Raw genomic sequence first — 15,602 nt, forward strand, 5'->3', positions numbered from 1 at the left:
CATTTTTTTTTTGAAAATTGATCTTGAAGTTTCTTCGGAAGTTCTTCCAGGAATTACTTTAAATAATCACCCTTATTCTTGTTTACGGACGAACAATACTTTCGAACGAATGCGATTCGTTCGAACCGTTCCTCCATTTGATTTTGCTGGTGTAAACGAGAATGCAATTCAACTTTCGTTCGAAAGCGCGTTCGTACGTAAACAAGAATATGGGTGAATATTTAATAATTTTGTATATTTTAATACATTCTTCAGGAATAATTGATTCCCGTATAAATTTCTAGATTTCTTCTAGATATATAAAAAAAAAAAAACAGATAAGTGAACGCACCAAAATATAAATATTAATTCCAACGTGGAGGCCGTGTAAATAAAGTGACGGTGGTAGACGGGTAACTCTCAGAGAAGTTCTCAATATTTTTCAAAAATTAAAATGGATCATTTTTCTTATGCTTCATTATTGTGATTTTTTGCATTGACCACTACATTCAGTATGGTTATTCAATAATAAATGCTTGCTAATTGGATGCAAAGCAATATATTCTTTTCTATGTATTCCCAATAATTTATGTTTTCAAATTTGCGATAGCTTATTATCTTTTTCACTCCAAAGCTGGAACCGGGAGACTACCGTGTCGTGCAGCTGTCCTCTGTCCATCATCCTGCTTACTTGGGAACGTAGGTGGTGACCAAAGCCGACCGGGCGGACAGCGGTACCGCCTTGGACGGTACCTTGCTCTTGGCGGCAACGTCCGCCACCTGATAGTTCTCACTGGTGAGAACGACCGTCAGCTCTTCGGCGATGCCCTCGACATCGCTGAAGTCCGCTTGGACGGGCTGATCGGCCAGATTCAGCGCGACGAAGTAACCCGGGTTGCCGGATTTTTGCCTGTGTAGGAGGACACGGGAATTGAACCTGTTAGCTCTGTTCGAATACTTTTGACATGATATTTGTTAAAATATGATGATAGGTTAGTGGTTATGGACAATGCTTACCATTCCCTGCGATTTTGACGTAGGTTAGTGAAGGGGGTTAGTTCCAAAGCAAGCAGTACAAAATGTCAATGAAAAAGCAGTTAGATTAGCGATACGTTAGACACATAAGAGCTGTTGCATATTCGTGTTAGACGATTTGTAACAAACATCTTTTAAACTTACCGCGTGTAACCAACGGAGGTTCCATTGGCATCAATGGCAATGCCAAATGTTCCATGTTGGTACGATGGTGTAGTACGATACTTTTCCAAGTGTTCAATCAACGATAGACTTGAGTTGCCAAAGTTCAAGACCTCCAGTGGAACTACTGGGACGCCCGGAAGCAGGAACAAGAAAGTGTTGTACTCTGATGCCGCCACATTGGCCAGCGAGTCCAATTGGTATGGCCATTGGATCCACGGCTTTCCACCGGTCGGGGACAGGTAGCCCTTGATTTCGTTGTAGGTCTTGGCAATGTCATCTCGGATCTTCTTGGCTGAGTCCGCTTCGATCGGTTGTCGCAAGACATTTTCGAGGTCTCCATACTGAGGGAGATCTACTCCCAGGGTGTTGCCGACGGTGAACGCCTCCGGGCGGACAATGTCGTCACTTACCGAGAGGAAGCCCTCGCTGTTGGTAGCGTTCTGGACCTCCAGGACCAGTTCTTGCAGCAAAGCTCCCAAGCCTTCCTGGTAGGTGGTATGCGAGTGTGTCCAGAATCCGTACTGTGTAAGATCGACGCCCTTGTTGTTGACTTCGGCAATAACGTCGTCCTTTCCATCCTGATCCACGATGAAGTGTTTGGCGTTAGCCAAACGGAAACCACGTACTCCAAGCGTCGCAAGATGGCGCAGGGTGGTCTTGAGTTTATCCTTGGCCAGTGGGTCGCTGAGTTGCAGATCGTATCGTTGCGCACCGAACTGGGCCAGCACGAACTGCTGGGTCGAGACTTCCTGCCATGCAGAACCGCCCGATACGGCAAGCCAGTTGGTGGGGGGTGTGCCAGCCTGTTTCCAGATGAAAGCGGATCGCGAGGCGGGATCGGCACCCTCCAGGGCATCCTTGAACAACTGATCGTCCTTGGTGACGAAGTTGGGCGTCAGATCCAGGACGACCTTGATGTCCTTGGCGCTGTTGGTTTGAAAGTGAAGGAATGAGAAATGATTAGTGATGGTGGTAGTCTGGACTATTCTTTACAAGCTTTGCGAATGTCTCAAAATTTAAGGATGTTCAAAAATTTGAATCCAATGAGATCGAAGCAGCTTTTTCTATATTTTTATATATATTTTCATATCATTGATATCGAGACAGCCTATTCGACACTTTAATGAACGAATTGGAATCACTAGAATCAGAGCAGCATTTTCGATATTTTCATAAGAAATAATGTTTGGTGAAATTGAAAGAACCAATAGAAAAACAACCATAATTGATAATGAGTTGATAATTTTCAGTAGATGTTTTACAATTAACGACCTTCAAGTTTACTCTTCCGCATTTGTACGATACCCGCAAGACGAATGGTGAAATTGTGGATCGGATGGATTACAATTCTACGTGGTGGGACGTCCGCCTCACAAGAGATTCTTCCTCTGCGTTGGTGGGCCCAAAAAAGAATGGTTTATTTATGTATTGGATGAATTACAATTATGCATGGATTATGGATCAGATGGATCCATATTTGTGATGTGGACACCCACGCACGAGAGATACTTCTGCCTAGGCAAGAACTCGCAAAAATAATAGTTTACTTATGGATCAGATGGAACACAATTCTGCGTGGTGGGACACTCGTACACAAGGGATTCTTCCTCTGCGTTGGTGGGACGGCCGAAAAAAAAATGGTTTTATCATGGATTGGATGGATCATAATTCTGGGTGGTGGATAACTCGCAAGAAGAATGGTATTATTCATTGTGAATCGGATGGGTTACAATTGACCTTTCCCGTCAAAAAAAATTATTCGCTCAATCGATTCTTTGGCTTCGTTAAGGTCAACTTTCCCAAAGAATCCATATTTTTTGACGCCTCCAAGTATTTTTAAAATTTAAAACAAAAATCGAGAAACTGCTGTTTTTTAAGATTGGCCCGATTTTGAACGAACATCAGGTAAATTTTTCTATTCACATGTGCAGGCAAAGAATCGACTGAGACAATAAAACGAGATATAATTTTTGACGGGAAAGGTCAATTCTGCGAGGTAAGAGGACCGTAAGTAAAATGGTGAAATTATGGTTGTGGTGGATCACAATGATGGGGCGCCTACAAACCAGAGATTTCTTTGCGTTGGTAGGACGCCCGAAAAAAAGAATGATTTATTTATGAATCGGCTGGATCACAATTCTGTGTGATGGGACCCCCGCACACAAGAAATACTTCTTTTGCGTAGGTGGGACGCACACCCCGCACACAAGAAATACTTCTTTTGCGTTGGGGGACGCTCACAGGTGGGACGCTTGCGTAGGTGGACGCTTTAATTTTAGACCAGATTGATCACAATTCTACGAGGTGAGACGGCTGCATACAATGGATGTTTCTCCCAAGAAGAATGGTAAAAATAATAGATGGGATGATTCTTCCTCTGCGTTGGTGGGAAAAATGGTTTGAATTTTGGTTCGGGTAGATCACAGTTCTGCGTGGTAAGACGCTCGCAAGAAAAAATGTGAAACTATGGATTTGATAAATCACAATTTTGCGTGGTGGAACGCCCCCGTGGAGAAGGGTGACATTATGGGTCGGATAGATTACAATTTTGCGTGGTGGGATGTCTGTAAACTAGAGAATATTACTCTGGGACGCCCGACATGAGAATGGTTTGATTATGGTGGTTATACAACAAAGCCACAAATCGGCCATCTTGGAAACCACGTGCTTTTTCTAGTAATTTTTCAAGAGCACGAATTGAGAGAACCACAACGCCCATGAGGATGAATCATCCGTAGATCGTTTGCTTACTTATGCTAAACAATCGACTTTAATTTCAGCATTGTACGAAAATCATTGCGCTAGCTTTGAACTTTTGATAATAGGAGTAGAAAACCGTGTGGTGAATTTAAAATTCACCACATGGCTTGATTGTATAATCACCTTATGGTTCGGGTGGATCACGATTCTGCATATGGATCGGGTGGATCAGAATTCCGCAAGAATAATGGTGAAAGAAATACAATTCAGCGTGATGGGACGATTGCAAGCATGGTGAAATTATGGATGGAATGGACAGCAATTCTTCTTCCGCGCTGGTGGGATGCCCGAAAAAATTGTTTTTTTGTGGATCGAATGGACCACAATACCGGGTAGTGAGACGTCCGCAAAAACAATGGTTTATTTACGGATTGGATGGATCACAGTTCCGCGTGGTTTGACGCCCGCAGGAACACTGAAATTATGGATCGGATGTACCACAATTCTTTCTCTGCGCAGGTGGGATGCCCACAAAAATGGTTTAATTATGGAATAGATGAATCACAATTCCGCGTAGTGGTACGCCAGCAAAAAAAGAATGGTGAAACAATGGATCGGATGAATCACAATTCTGCGTGGTGGGACGCCCGCAAAAATGTTTGATTATGGATCGGATAGATCACAATTCCGCTTGGAGCATTTTTTTGAATTATGTATCGGATGGATTACAATTTTGGTAGGTGGGAGGCCGCACACAAGAAATTCTTCTGTGTCGATGAGACGCCCGAAAAAAGAAGAGTTTAGTTATGGATCGGATGGTTAAAAATTCCGGGATTCTTCCTTCCAAAAGAATGATTTAATAATGGATCGGGTGGATCACGATTCTGCATATAGATCGGGTGGATCAGAATTCCGCAAGAATAATGGTGAAAGAAATACAAATCAGCGTGATGGGACGCCCGAAAAAATTGTTTATTTATGGATCGAAGGGACCGCAATACCGGGTAGTGAGACGCCCGCAAAAATAATGGTTTATTTACGGATTGGATGGATCACAGTTCTGCGTGGTGAGACGCTCGCAAGAAGAATGTTATAAATGTGGATTGTACCGAATAGATGAATCACAATTCCGCGTAGTGGTTCGCCAGCAAAAAAAAGAATGGTGAAATAATGGATCGGATGAATCACAATTCTGCGTGGTGGGACGCCCACAAAAATGTTTGATTATGGATCGGATGGATCACAATTCCGCTTGGAGATTTTTTTTTTGAATTATGTATCGGATGGATTACAATTTTGCTAGGAAGGAGCCCGCACACAAGAAATTCTTCCTCTGTGTTGATGACAGGCCCGAAAAAAAGAAGAGTTTAGTTATGGATTGAGGGCAGCAGGGACTATGTCCAAGGGCTTGACGATCCCTCCCCAAGCCATCTGCGAGTTGTGGGGCTTGCCTAGGATGTGGTGGGGTTTGACAGTGGGCCCTGTTAAACCTCTATAAAAAGCTGCATGTATCCGCAAGTAGGCCCCACCAAAGCGACCGTGTGCCGCTCAAAGCGCACAAGCCCAAGTCCTGGTGTTAGGTGGGACGCTAAACAGCTCTGACACGACGGCCCTCCGACGAGACAGGAGGTTTGCGCTGGCCCAATAAGCCGCCTAGAAAACCAATCATTACGAACAATATAAGAGATAATGCGACTCGATATAATCGGCAAAGACCTAGGCGACGAATACAGGATCACGATTGGAAGCTTGGAACATGGAATTGCAAGTCGCTACGTTTCGCAGGTTGCGACAGGATGATCTACGATGAATTACATCCCCGCAACTTCGACGTCGTGGCGCTGCAGGAGATTTGCTGGACAGGACAGAAAGTGTGGAAAAGCGGGCATCGAGCGGCTACCTTCTACCAAAGCTGTGGCACCACCAACGAGCTGGGAACCGGCTTCATAGTGCTGGGTAAGATGCGCCAACGCGTGATTGGGTGGCAGCCAATCAACGCAAGGATGTGCAAGCTGAGGATTAAAGGCCGTTTCTTCAACTATAGCATCATCAACGTGCACTGCCCACACGAAGGGAGACCCGACGACGAGAAAGAAGCGTTCTACGCACAGCTGGAGCAGACATACGATGGATGCCCACTGCGGGACGTTAAAATCGTCATCGGTGACATGAACGCACAGGTAGGAAGGGAGGAAATGTATAGACCGGTCATCGGACCGGATAGTCTGCACACCGTATCGAATGACAACGGCCAACGATGCATAAACTTCGCAGCCTCCCGCGGAATGGTAGTCCGAAGCACCTTCTTTCCCCGCAAAAATATCCACAAGGCCACATGGAGATCACCTAACCAAGAAACGGAAAACCAAATCGACCACGTTCTAATCGACGGTAAATTCTTCTCCGACATCACGAACGACCGCACTTACCGCAGTGCGAATATTGAATCCGACCACTACCTCGTTGCAGTATGCCTGCGCTCAAAACTCTCGACGGTGTACAACACGCGTCGAAGTCGGACGCCGCGGCTTAACATTGGGCGGCTACAAGATGGTAGACTAGGCCAAGAATACGCGCAGCAGCTGGAAGTGGCACTTCCAACGGAAGAGCAGCTAGGCGCAGCGTCTCTTGAAGATGGCTGGAGAGATATTCGATCCGCCATTGGTAGCACCGCAACCGCTGCACTTGGCACGGTGCCCCCGGATCAGAGAAACGACTGGTATGACGGCGAATGTGAGCAGTTAGTGGAAGAGAAGAATGCAGCATGGGCGAGATTGCTGCAACACCGCACGAGGGCGAACGAGGCACGATATAAACAGGCGCGGAACAGACAAAACTCGATTTTCCGGAGGAAAAAGCGCCAGCAGGAAGATCGAGACCGTGAAGAAACGGAGCAACTGTACCGCGCTAATAACACGCGAAAGTTCTATGAGAAGTTAAACCGTTCACGTAAGGGCCACGTGCCACAGCCTGATATGTGTAAGGACATAAACGGGAACCTTCTTACGAACGAGCGTGAGGTGATCCAAAGGTGGCGGCAGCACTACGAAGAACACCTGAATGGCGATGTGGCAGACGAAGATGGCGGTATGGTGATGGACCTGGGAGAACGCGCGCAGGACATAATTCTACCGGCTCCGGATCTCCAGGAAATCCAGGAGGAGATTGGCCGGCTGAAGAACAACAAAGCCCCTGGGGTTGACCAACTACCAGGAGAGCTATTTAAACACGGTGGTGAGGCACTGGCTAGAGCGCTGCACTGGGTCATTACCAAGATTTGGGAGGAGGAAGTTTTGCCGCAGGAGTGGATGGAAGGTGTCGTGTGTCCCATCTACAAAAAGGGCGATAAGCTGGATTGTAGCAACTACCGCGCAATCACATTGCTGAACGCCGCCTACAAGGTACTCTCCCAAATTTTATGCCGTCGACTAGCACCAACTGCAAGGGAGTTCGTGGGGCAGTACCAGGCGTTTTTTTATGGGCGAACGCTTCACCACGAATTTAGGTGCTCGCCATTCGCCAAGTATTGCAGAAATGCTGCGAATACATCGTGCCCACACATTAATCTATTCATCGACTTCAAAGCCGCATATGATACAATCGATCGGGACCAGCTATGGCAGCTAATGCACGAACACGGATTTCCGGATAAACTGACACGGTTGATCAAAGCGACGATGGATCGGTTGATGTGCGTAGTTCGAGTTTCAGGGCATTCTCGAGTTCCTTCGAAACGCGCAGAGGGTTATGGCAAGGTGATGGTCTTTCATGCTTGCTATTCAACATCGCTTTGGAAGGGGTAATACGAAGAGCAGGGATTAACACGAGTGGTACAATTTTCAATAAGTCCGTCCAGCTATTTGGTTTCGCCGACGACATAGATATTATGGCACGTAACTTTGAGAAGATGGAGGAAGCCTACATCAGACTAAGCCTACATAAGCTAAGCGGATCGGACTAGTCATCAACACGTCGAAGACGAAGTACATGATAGGAAGAGGTTCAAGAGAAGACAATGTGAGCCACCCACCGCGAGTTTGCATCGGTGGTGACGAAATCGAGGTGGTAGAAGAATTTGTGTACTTGGGCTCACTGGTGACTGCCGAAAATGACACCAGCAGAGAAATTCGGAGACGCATAGTGGCTGGAAATCGTACGTACTTTGGACTCCGCAAGACGCTCCGATCGAATAGAGTTCGCCGACGTACCAAACTGACAATCTACAAAACGCTAATTAGACCGGTAGTCCTCTACGGACACGAGACCTGGACGATGCTCGTGGAGGACCAACGCGCACTTGGAGTTTTCGAAAGGAAAGTGCTGCGTACCATCTATGGTGGGGTGCAGATGGCGGACGGTACGTGGAGGAGGCGAATGAACCACGAATTGCATCAGCTGTTGGGAGAACCATCCATCGTTCACACCGCGAAAATCGGACGACTGCGATGGGCCGGGCATGTAGCCAGAATGTCGGACAGTAACCCGGTGAAAATGGTTCTCGACAACGATCCGACGGGCACAAGAAGGCGAGGTGCGCAGCGGGCAAGGTGGATCGATCAGGTGGAAGATGACTTGCGGACCCTCCGTAGACTACGTGGTTGGCGACGTGTAGCCATGGACCGAGCCGAATGGAGAAGACTCTTATATACCGCACAGGCCACTTCGGCCTTAGTCTGATTAAATATAAATATAATATAGTTATGGATCGGATGGATAAAAATTCCGGGATTCTTCCTCTGCGTTGGAATTGGATGGATCACTATTCTGCGTGGTAGGACGCCCACCAAAAGAATGATTTATTTATGGCTCGGATTAATCACAATTCTGCGTGGTGGACGCAGGTGCGCAGGTGGGATGCCCACAAAAATGGTTTAATTATGGAATAGATGAATCACAATTCCGCGTAGTGGTACGCCAGCAAAAAAAGAATGGTGAAACAATGGATCGGATGAATCACAATTCTGCGTGGTGGGACGCCCGCAAAAATGTTTGATTATGGATCGGATAGATCACAGTTCCGCTTGGAGCATTTTTTTGATTTATGTATCGGATGGCACGGTGTGTCTATGGGGAAACATTATTTTTCAAGTATCTCTGAAACACCCACCACGTGAAAGTAGATGCTCTCCTCTTTCATATAGTGGGTAAACTAAAATGATCTATCGGGGGATCTAGAACAATTTTATTTTTCACTATTTTTGGTGCAAATTCCATAGAAATCTCAAATGACAGCCGATTTAACCCCCACAAAAATGTATGGAAAAATGACCCTCGATAGAACATTTTAAAAATGCACCTACATGAAAGAGGAAAACCTATACTTTCGTGTAGTGAGTGTTCTAGAGATACTGATTTTTTGAAAATAAGCCTCTTCGGACAAACACACCGTGATGGATTACAATTTTGGTAGGTGGGAGGCCGCACACAAGAAATTCTTCTGTGTCGATGAGACGCCCGAAAAAAGAAGAGTTTAGTTATGGATCGGATGGTTAAAAATTCCGGGATTCTTCCTTCCAAAAGAATGATTTAATAATGGATCGGGTGGATCACGATTCTGCATATAGATCGGGTGGATCAGAATTCCGCAAGAATAATGGTGAAAGAAATACAAATCAGCGTGATGGGACGCCCGAAAAAAATGTTTATTTATGGATCGAAGGGACCGCAATACCGGGTAGTGAGACGCCCGCAAAAATAATGGTTTATTTACGGATTGGATGGATCACAGTTCTGCGTGGTGGGACGCTCGCAAGAAGAATGTTATAAATGTGGATTGTACGGAATAGATGAATCACAATTCCGCGTAGTGGTTCGCCAGCAAAAAAAAGAATGGTGAAATAATGGATCGGATGAATCACAATTCTGCGTGGTGGGACGCCCGCAAAAATGTTTGATTATGGATCGGATGGATCACAATTCCGCTTGGAGAATTTTTTTGAGTTATGAATCGGATGGATTACAATTTTGCTAGGAAGGAGCCCGCACACAAGAAATTCTTCCTCTGTGTTGATGAGAGGCCCGAAAAAAAGAAGAGCTTAGTTATGGATCGGATGGATAAAAATTCGGGATTCTTCCTCTGCGTTGGAATTGGATGGATCACAATTCTGCGTGGAAGGACGCCCACCAAAAGAATGATTTATTTATGGCTCGGATTAATCACAATTCTGCGTGGTGGACGCTTGCACACAAGAGATACTTCCTTTGCGTTGGTGGGACGCTTAAAAAAATGGTTTTATTATGGATCGGGTGTATTACAATTCTGCGTGGTGGAACGCTCACAAGAAGAATGGAATTATTCATTGTTAATCGGATAAGTTACAGCTCTGAGAGGTGCAATGTCCACAAAAAGGTGAAATTATGATTCTGATGAATCACAATTCTACGTGGTAGGGCGCCCGCAAATAATCTATTCTTCTTCTACGTTAGTGGGACGCCCGAAACAATAATGGCTTAGATATGAATCGGTTGGATCACACTTCTACGTGGTGGGACGCCCGCACACAAGAGATACTTCCTCTGTTTTGGTGGGACGCCCGCAAAAAGAATGGTTTAATTATGGATTGGATGGATCACAATTTTGCGTGGAGGGCCAATCACACACAAGAAATTCTTCTTCTGCGTTAGTGGGACGCCCGAAAAAATGAATGGTTTTTTTTATGGATCGGACAGTTCTGCGTGGTGGGATGCTCTCAAGAAGAATGGTATCATTCATTGTGATCCGGATGGGTTACAATTCTTCGAGGTGAGACGACCGCACGAAAATGGTGAAATTATGGTTCTGATGGACCACAATTCTGCATGGTGGAGCGCTCGCAAACAATGCGTTGCGGGACGCCCGAAAATGAATGGTTTATTTATGGATCGGATGGATCACAATTATGCGTCGTGGGACGTCAGCACACAAGAGGTTTTGCCTCTACGTTGATGGGCCCGAAAAATAATGGTTTAGTGACAGATCAAATGTATTACAATTTTGCGTGGAGTGACGCGCGCATACAAGAGACCCTAGCCGCACGCGAGTTCCACATGGGTTACGACAACTCATATGTGACTAGATTTAGTCACTATAAAGTTGCTCCAGCCAATTTTTTCCTGACATGTGCTACTCGGGGATTCGTCCTCTGCGTTAGTTGGACGCCCGAATAAAACAATGATTTTATTTTGGATCGGATGGATCACAGTTCTGCGTAGTGGGACGCTCGCACGAAGAATGGTATCATTCAGTGTGAAGTGAATCGGATGCATTACAATTCTGCAAAGTGTGACGACCGTAAGAAAAATGGTGAAATTGAGGCGGGACATCCGCACACAAGATATACTTCTTCTGCGTGTGTGGGACGCTCGAAAAAAGAATGGTTCAATTATGGATCGGGTGGATTACAATTCTGCATAGTTACACGGCCTCATTCTTCCTTTGCGTTGGTGGAACACCCGAAAGAGAAGAATAAGAAGACAATTGGATCGGATGGATCTATATTCTGCGTGGTGGAATTCCTGCATACAGGAGATTCTTCTTTTGCGATTAAATGCAAGCAATCAAATATGCTTGATAACTTTTACTTGCCATGTCAAGTTGCACACATTTCCCATGAAATCTCAGAAGAATTTCTAAGAGTGTCCAGAAAAAAGTCTAAATATTATCCAGAATTTTAAGAATGCTATATTGAATTATTTAAGATATTATGTCTATTTGATTTTTTTTCGTAAAAAGCTGTCTATCCAATTATTTTATTAAACATAACTGAAGGAAATATTTGGCCTTTTCAGTAGAATGTAACTGAAGTCAATGGAATCCTATTCCTACTATTTTTAAATAAATGTTTCGAAGTCATTTTTATTCTATTTGAACAAGTCTCATGTCTATGCAAATTGCTAGATCGTGGAAAGACTTCCGCTATTTCAATTAGATCTGTGATAACAAAAGATAAACAGCATATCCAACAACAAATGGCGAAATTTTTGCCAGCATTGCGTCAGCCTTTTAAGCTGTTTACCGTTCTGTACGAAGAAGAGGAGGAGAACGCAACTTTGCTAAATGAGTTTGTCTCCATGTAGGTGCTGCATCGATTAACATTCGTTTAACGTACGATCAGCAGTCAATCAACTTGACCGCGCATGGTTTCCCCTCGCACAAGAAACCAGTTCCCCTTCGAACACCCGATGACAGGGAAAACCACAAGCTGCTTGATTTAAATTCTGCGACGCTCTAAGAAAGCACTCACAATTGAGCTCAATTGGATTAAATTTCACTGCTCGATTAATCTTAAACTAAGCCATCCCGGATGTACTTACTTGAACGTTTCGACCAGCTGTTTGATCTTGCTCTCAACTGCGGGCGTATTGACGAAGTAGGTTTCATCGGCCGGCAGCTCGTAAATGACGCCCTTGGCTCCGAACTTTTTCAACGTATCGGCGTGCTCCTTGTAGTTGTGTTCGTCGATGGTCACCAGGGGGCCCTCCTGGAACCAGGTTAGCGGTACCGGAGCTGCACACTTGGGCGCATCCATGATGATGTAGACCGCCCCCAGCAGCATGGCGACCCACAGACCCCAGAACAGTACGAACAGGAACCAGCGGAGCCGCACCCAGAACGGATCGTTGGCGAACTTCATCAGCTCTTCCTTGGTCATCCCGGAGAAGGTTTGCTGCAATAGTGGCGGAAGAAAAGTACATCTGTTAGTTACCGCGATCCTAAGGCTACTCAACGAACCGTGACGAGGGTTCGGCCGAGCCAACCCTTGAACAGTTGTTGTTGCGTAGTTTAGTAGTAGGCCGATTAGCACCGGGTCGTTAATTGATCGTGACTTTACCTGGCTCTCCACCTCCATATCGATCCGGGCGTCTCCATTTTTCTCGGAAACAAATTTCACCTCGACGTCTTTCTGGGTCAGTTTGTCCTTCTCGGCATCGCCGCCACCTCCGTTGAGCATACGCTCGTCCTCGCCATCTTTGCAGTTGCCGTTTTCGCGCACCATTGCGGAACCTTACAAATGTTGAGAGATTTATTATTTCTATATCACTTCCGTTCAACTATCGATAACAAGACAAGCGGATTATAGACTATAAAGGATTGGGTGCTTGTTCACGCGCCCAGAGCTCAATATGGAATGGAGTTCGGTACGCCGTTGCACCGTTGAGAAGCTTGAGAAGGGGGCGCGCGCAATCGTGATTTTCGCTTGTGGTGGTAGCGAATGTGCCGCGACTGGTCAATCAAGATCATTAACGGTCTTGAAAGAGCATGCATGACGACAGCTGCGGGCGCGCAATCTTGATTTAAAATCATGACTCGGCAACAGCACAGCGAATGAGTACAAAGCTGTGTTGGTATGAGCGCGGGTTTCGTAGATGCTTACTTCTATTATTTGGGCAGATTAACGATAACAGTGCTGTGCCATAAAATGTACCACTGTTAGCATGTATTTTTTCATTTACGAAACTTTGTCTGCTATGGCTACGCCACTGAGTAGAAGCTTTAAAGAAACTTGGAAGTAGAAAACAATGATTTGCGAAGAAATATAGTTCATTCATTACCTTCATAATTTCATTATCTATATCAGTATCTTCGAAGCAAAGCACACAAAGGTATTGTGTGCATAGAATTATGTAGGAGAATAACAGTTGCCAATGTGAAGGTCAGACAGTTTAGCGGTGGGTGATACCATTGAGAAATTGTACCGTACGATTTTGTGGGTTGAACTCAGTGAAAGGGAAAGTTATCAAACTGGTTTTCGTTTTGCAATGGAATACAAATAGGCATAACACTTGAAACTTTTGACCGGTCTATTGAAATTGTATTGCAATTTGTTCAAGCGACAATTCGTGACAAACAAATTATTTTTTTGTCTTTATTTATAAGTGTTTTTTTTTTATTTATCCTTCACAAAGCGTTACACAAATCGTTTTGTTTAATGATGATGCACAAGGGGAATTTTATTTATGGTACCAGTTTAGAACGTATATAGATTTGATAGTTCCGTTAGGATACGGCAGGCATCAAGAATGCTCTATAGCAGCGGTTCTCAACCTGGGGTACATGTACCTTCGCTGGGCCCAAGGGGTACCTCGGACAAAAATGCGTAATGGCGGATGAATTACAATTTTAATCAAAACTAATTGATAAAGATTCGATAATTTTGTATTTTTTTTATTTCAAAACTTTGTCTTGTACACAATATGCATTGCGATCAGTAAATCATGGCCTATTGAATCCTGCTGTCCACAACCAGTACAATGGATGAAGGGCTGTGGGACAAAAGATCAAAAGGGCAAAACCTCGAATGAACAAATTTTAAAAATCTTCTATGCAATCTACCTGATCAAAACAGAATGTTGAATAATATGTTAAGAATATGATTCTTAACTAAAATCTAGAGTCTACAGATTCGGAAGCCTCCATTTGAGAGACATGAACACTTTTTCCCGAAAAGCTCAGCTCGTTGCAAGAGAAATTGAAGCATTCTTCAACGCTTTTCGGAAGCCTCATTCCAAACAGCTCGGAGGACTCCTTTCAAGAGGTTCGGAAACCTTTTTTCAAAGGTTCCGAAGCCTCCTTTCAAGAGGTTTGGAAGTCTCCTTTCAAGTGACCTGGCCGGAAGTTTGAGAGGTTCGGAAATTTTTTTTTAAAGAGGGCCGGAAGCCTTCTTTTAAGCTTTTTTTTTATAAACTTGCTTTTTTCTGCTTCTTTTAAAACCCTCAGAATTATCCTTTCAAGGGGCTCGGAGGGCATTTTTCAACAGACTCGAAAGCCTAATTTTAAAAGGCTCAGCAGTCTCCTTTCAAGAGGCTTGGAAGCTTCCTTTCTAGAGGCCCGGAAGTCTTCTTTTAGGGTTTCTTCTTAAAACTTTTTTTTTATCTTTTCTCCTTCTTTTAAAAGGCTCGGTAAGATTTTTTTTTCCAATGGCTCGGAAGGCTCCTTTCAAGAGGCTGGGAAGCCCTCCTTAAAAGTGGCTCGGAATTCTTGTTTCACTCGAAAGCTTCAGAAGCGTCCTTTCAAGATACTCAGAAGCCTCATTTTAAGAAAGCCTTCTTTCTAGAGGCTCCGAAACCTCTTTTAAAGTAGTTTGGAAGGCTCTCTTAAAAAAGCTCGGAAGGCTTCTTCCAAAAGGCTCGGAAGTCTCCTTTCTAGTGGTTCGAAAGCCTTCTTTCAAAAGGCTCGAAGCCTTCCTTCAAGAGGCTCGAAATTCGTTTTTCAAGAGGCTTGGAAGCGTCCATCAAGATTCTGTGAAGCCTGCTTTCAAATGGCTTGGAAGCCTCTTTTCAACAGGGTTGGAAGTCTTCTTTTAAAAGGCTCGAAAGATTTAAAAAAAAAATGCCACCAGCAAAAGGTACACCGTTATCGCCCCTGTATTCCAGTCCACATTCACGTACCGGATCAGACGTTTCAGATATGTCCAATGTTGTTCGGTGGGGCAGCTATCAACTCCCTGTAAGGCTGTGACGTACACTGGAATTCCTCTCCTTTCTCCAGTCGAAGGCGATTCTCCATCGGGACGGAACTCGGTTTACAATCGGAAATGTTGAACCGAACTAACAGGTCCAGCAGATATCTCTGTTGACTAATCCGCAGACCTCTCCATTCGGTGTCCCTTTCGATTTTCATTCCGAGAAAGCTCGTTACCTCTCCAGAATCTGTCATTTCGATCTCCTTCGATAGTGATTTCTTCACGGCTAGAATCTCGTTCAGTTCGTGCCGAGTCACCAGAACGTCATCGACGTAAAGGATC

The 15,602-nt window shown here is 44.7% G+C and overlaps 1 protein-coding gene across 1 annotated transcript in view; it reads right to left on the reverse strand.

Annotated features, from left to right (window-relative positions):
- Positions 1–441: 441 nt before the first annotated feature.
- LOC134205801 (amino acid transporter heavy chain SLC3A1) overlaps positions 442–15,602 on the reverse strand; it is a 29,380-nt gene continuing 14,219 nt past the window's right edge. Inside the window, exons 3-6 of the mRNA XM_062681395.1 lie at positions 12,690–12,862; positions 12,172–12,524; positions 1,159–2,106; positions 442–889 (exon numbers count right to left, since the gene is read on the reverse strand). Of these exons, the coding sequence (XP_062537379.1) occupies positions 667–889; positions 1,159–2,106; positions 12,172–12,524; positions 12,690–12,862 (1,697 nt within the window). The 3' untranslated portion in view covers positions 442–666. The remainder of the gene's footprint in view (positions 890–1,158; positions 2,107–12,171; positions 12,525–12,689; positions 12,863–15,602) is intronic.

Source organism: Armigeres subalbatus, chromosome 1 (genome assembly GCF_024139115.2).
Source record: "Armigeres subalbatus isolate Guangzhou_Male chromosome 1, GZ_Asu_2, whole genome shotgun sequence".
NCBI classification, from domain to species: domain Eukaryota; kingdom Metazoa; phylum Arthropoda; class Insecta; order Diptera; family Culicidae; genus Armigeres; species Armigeres subalbatus.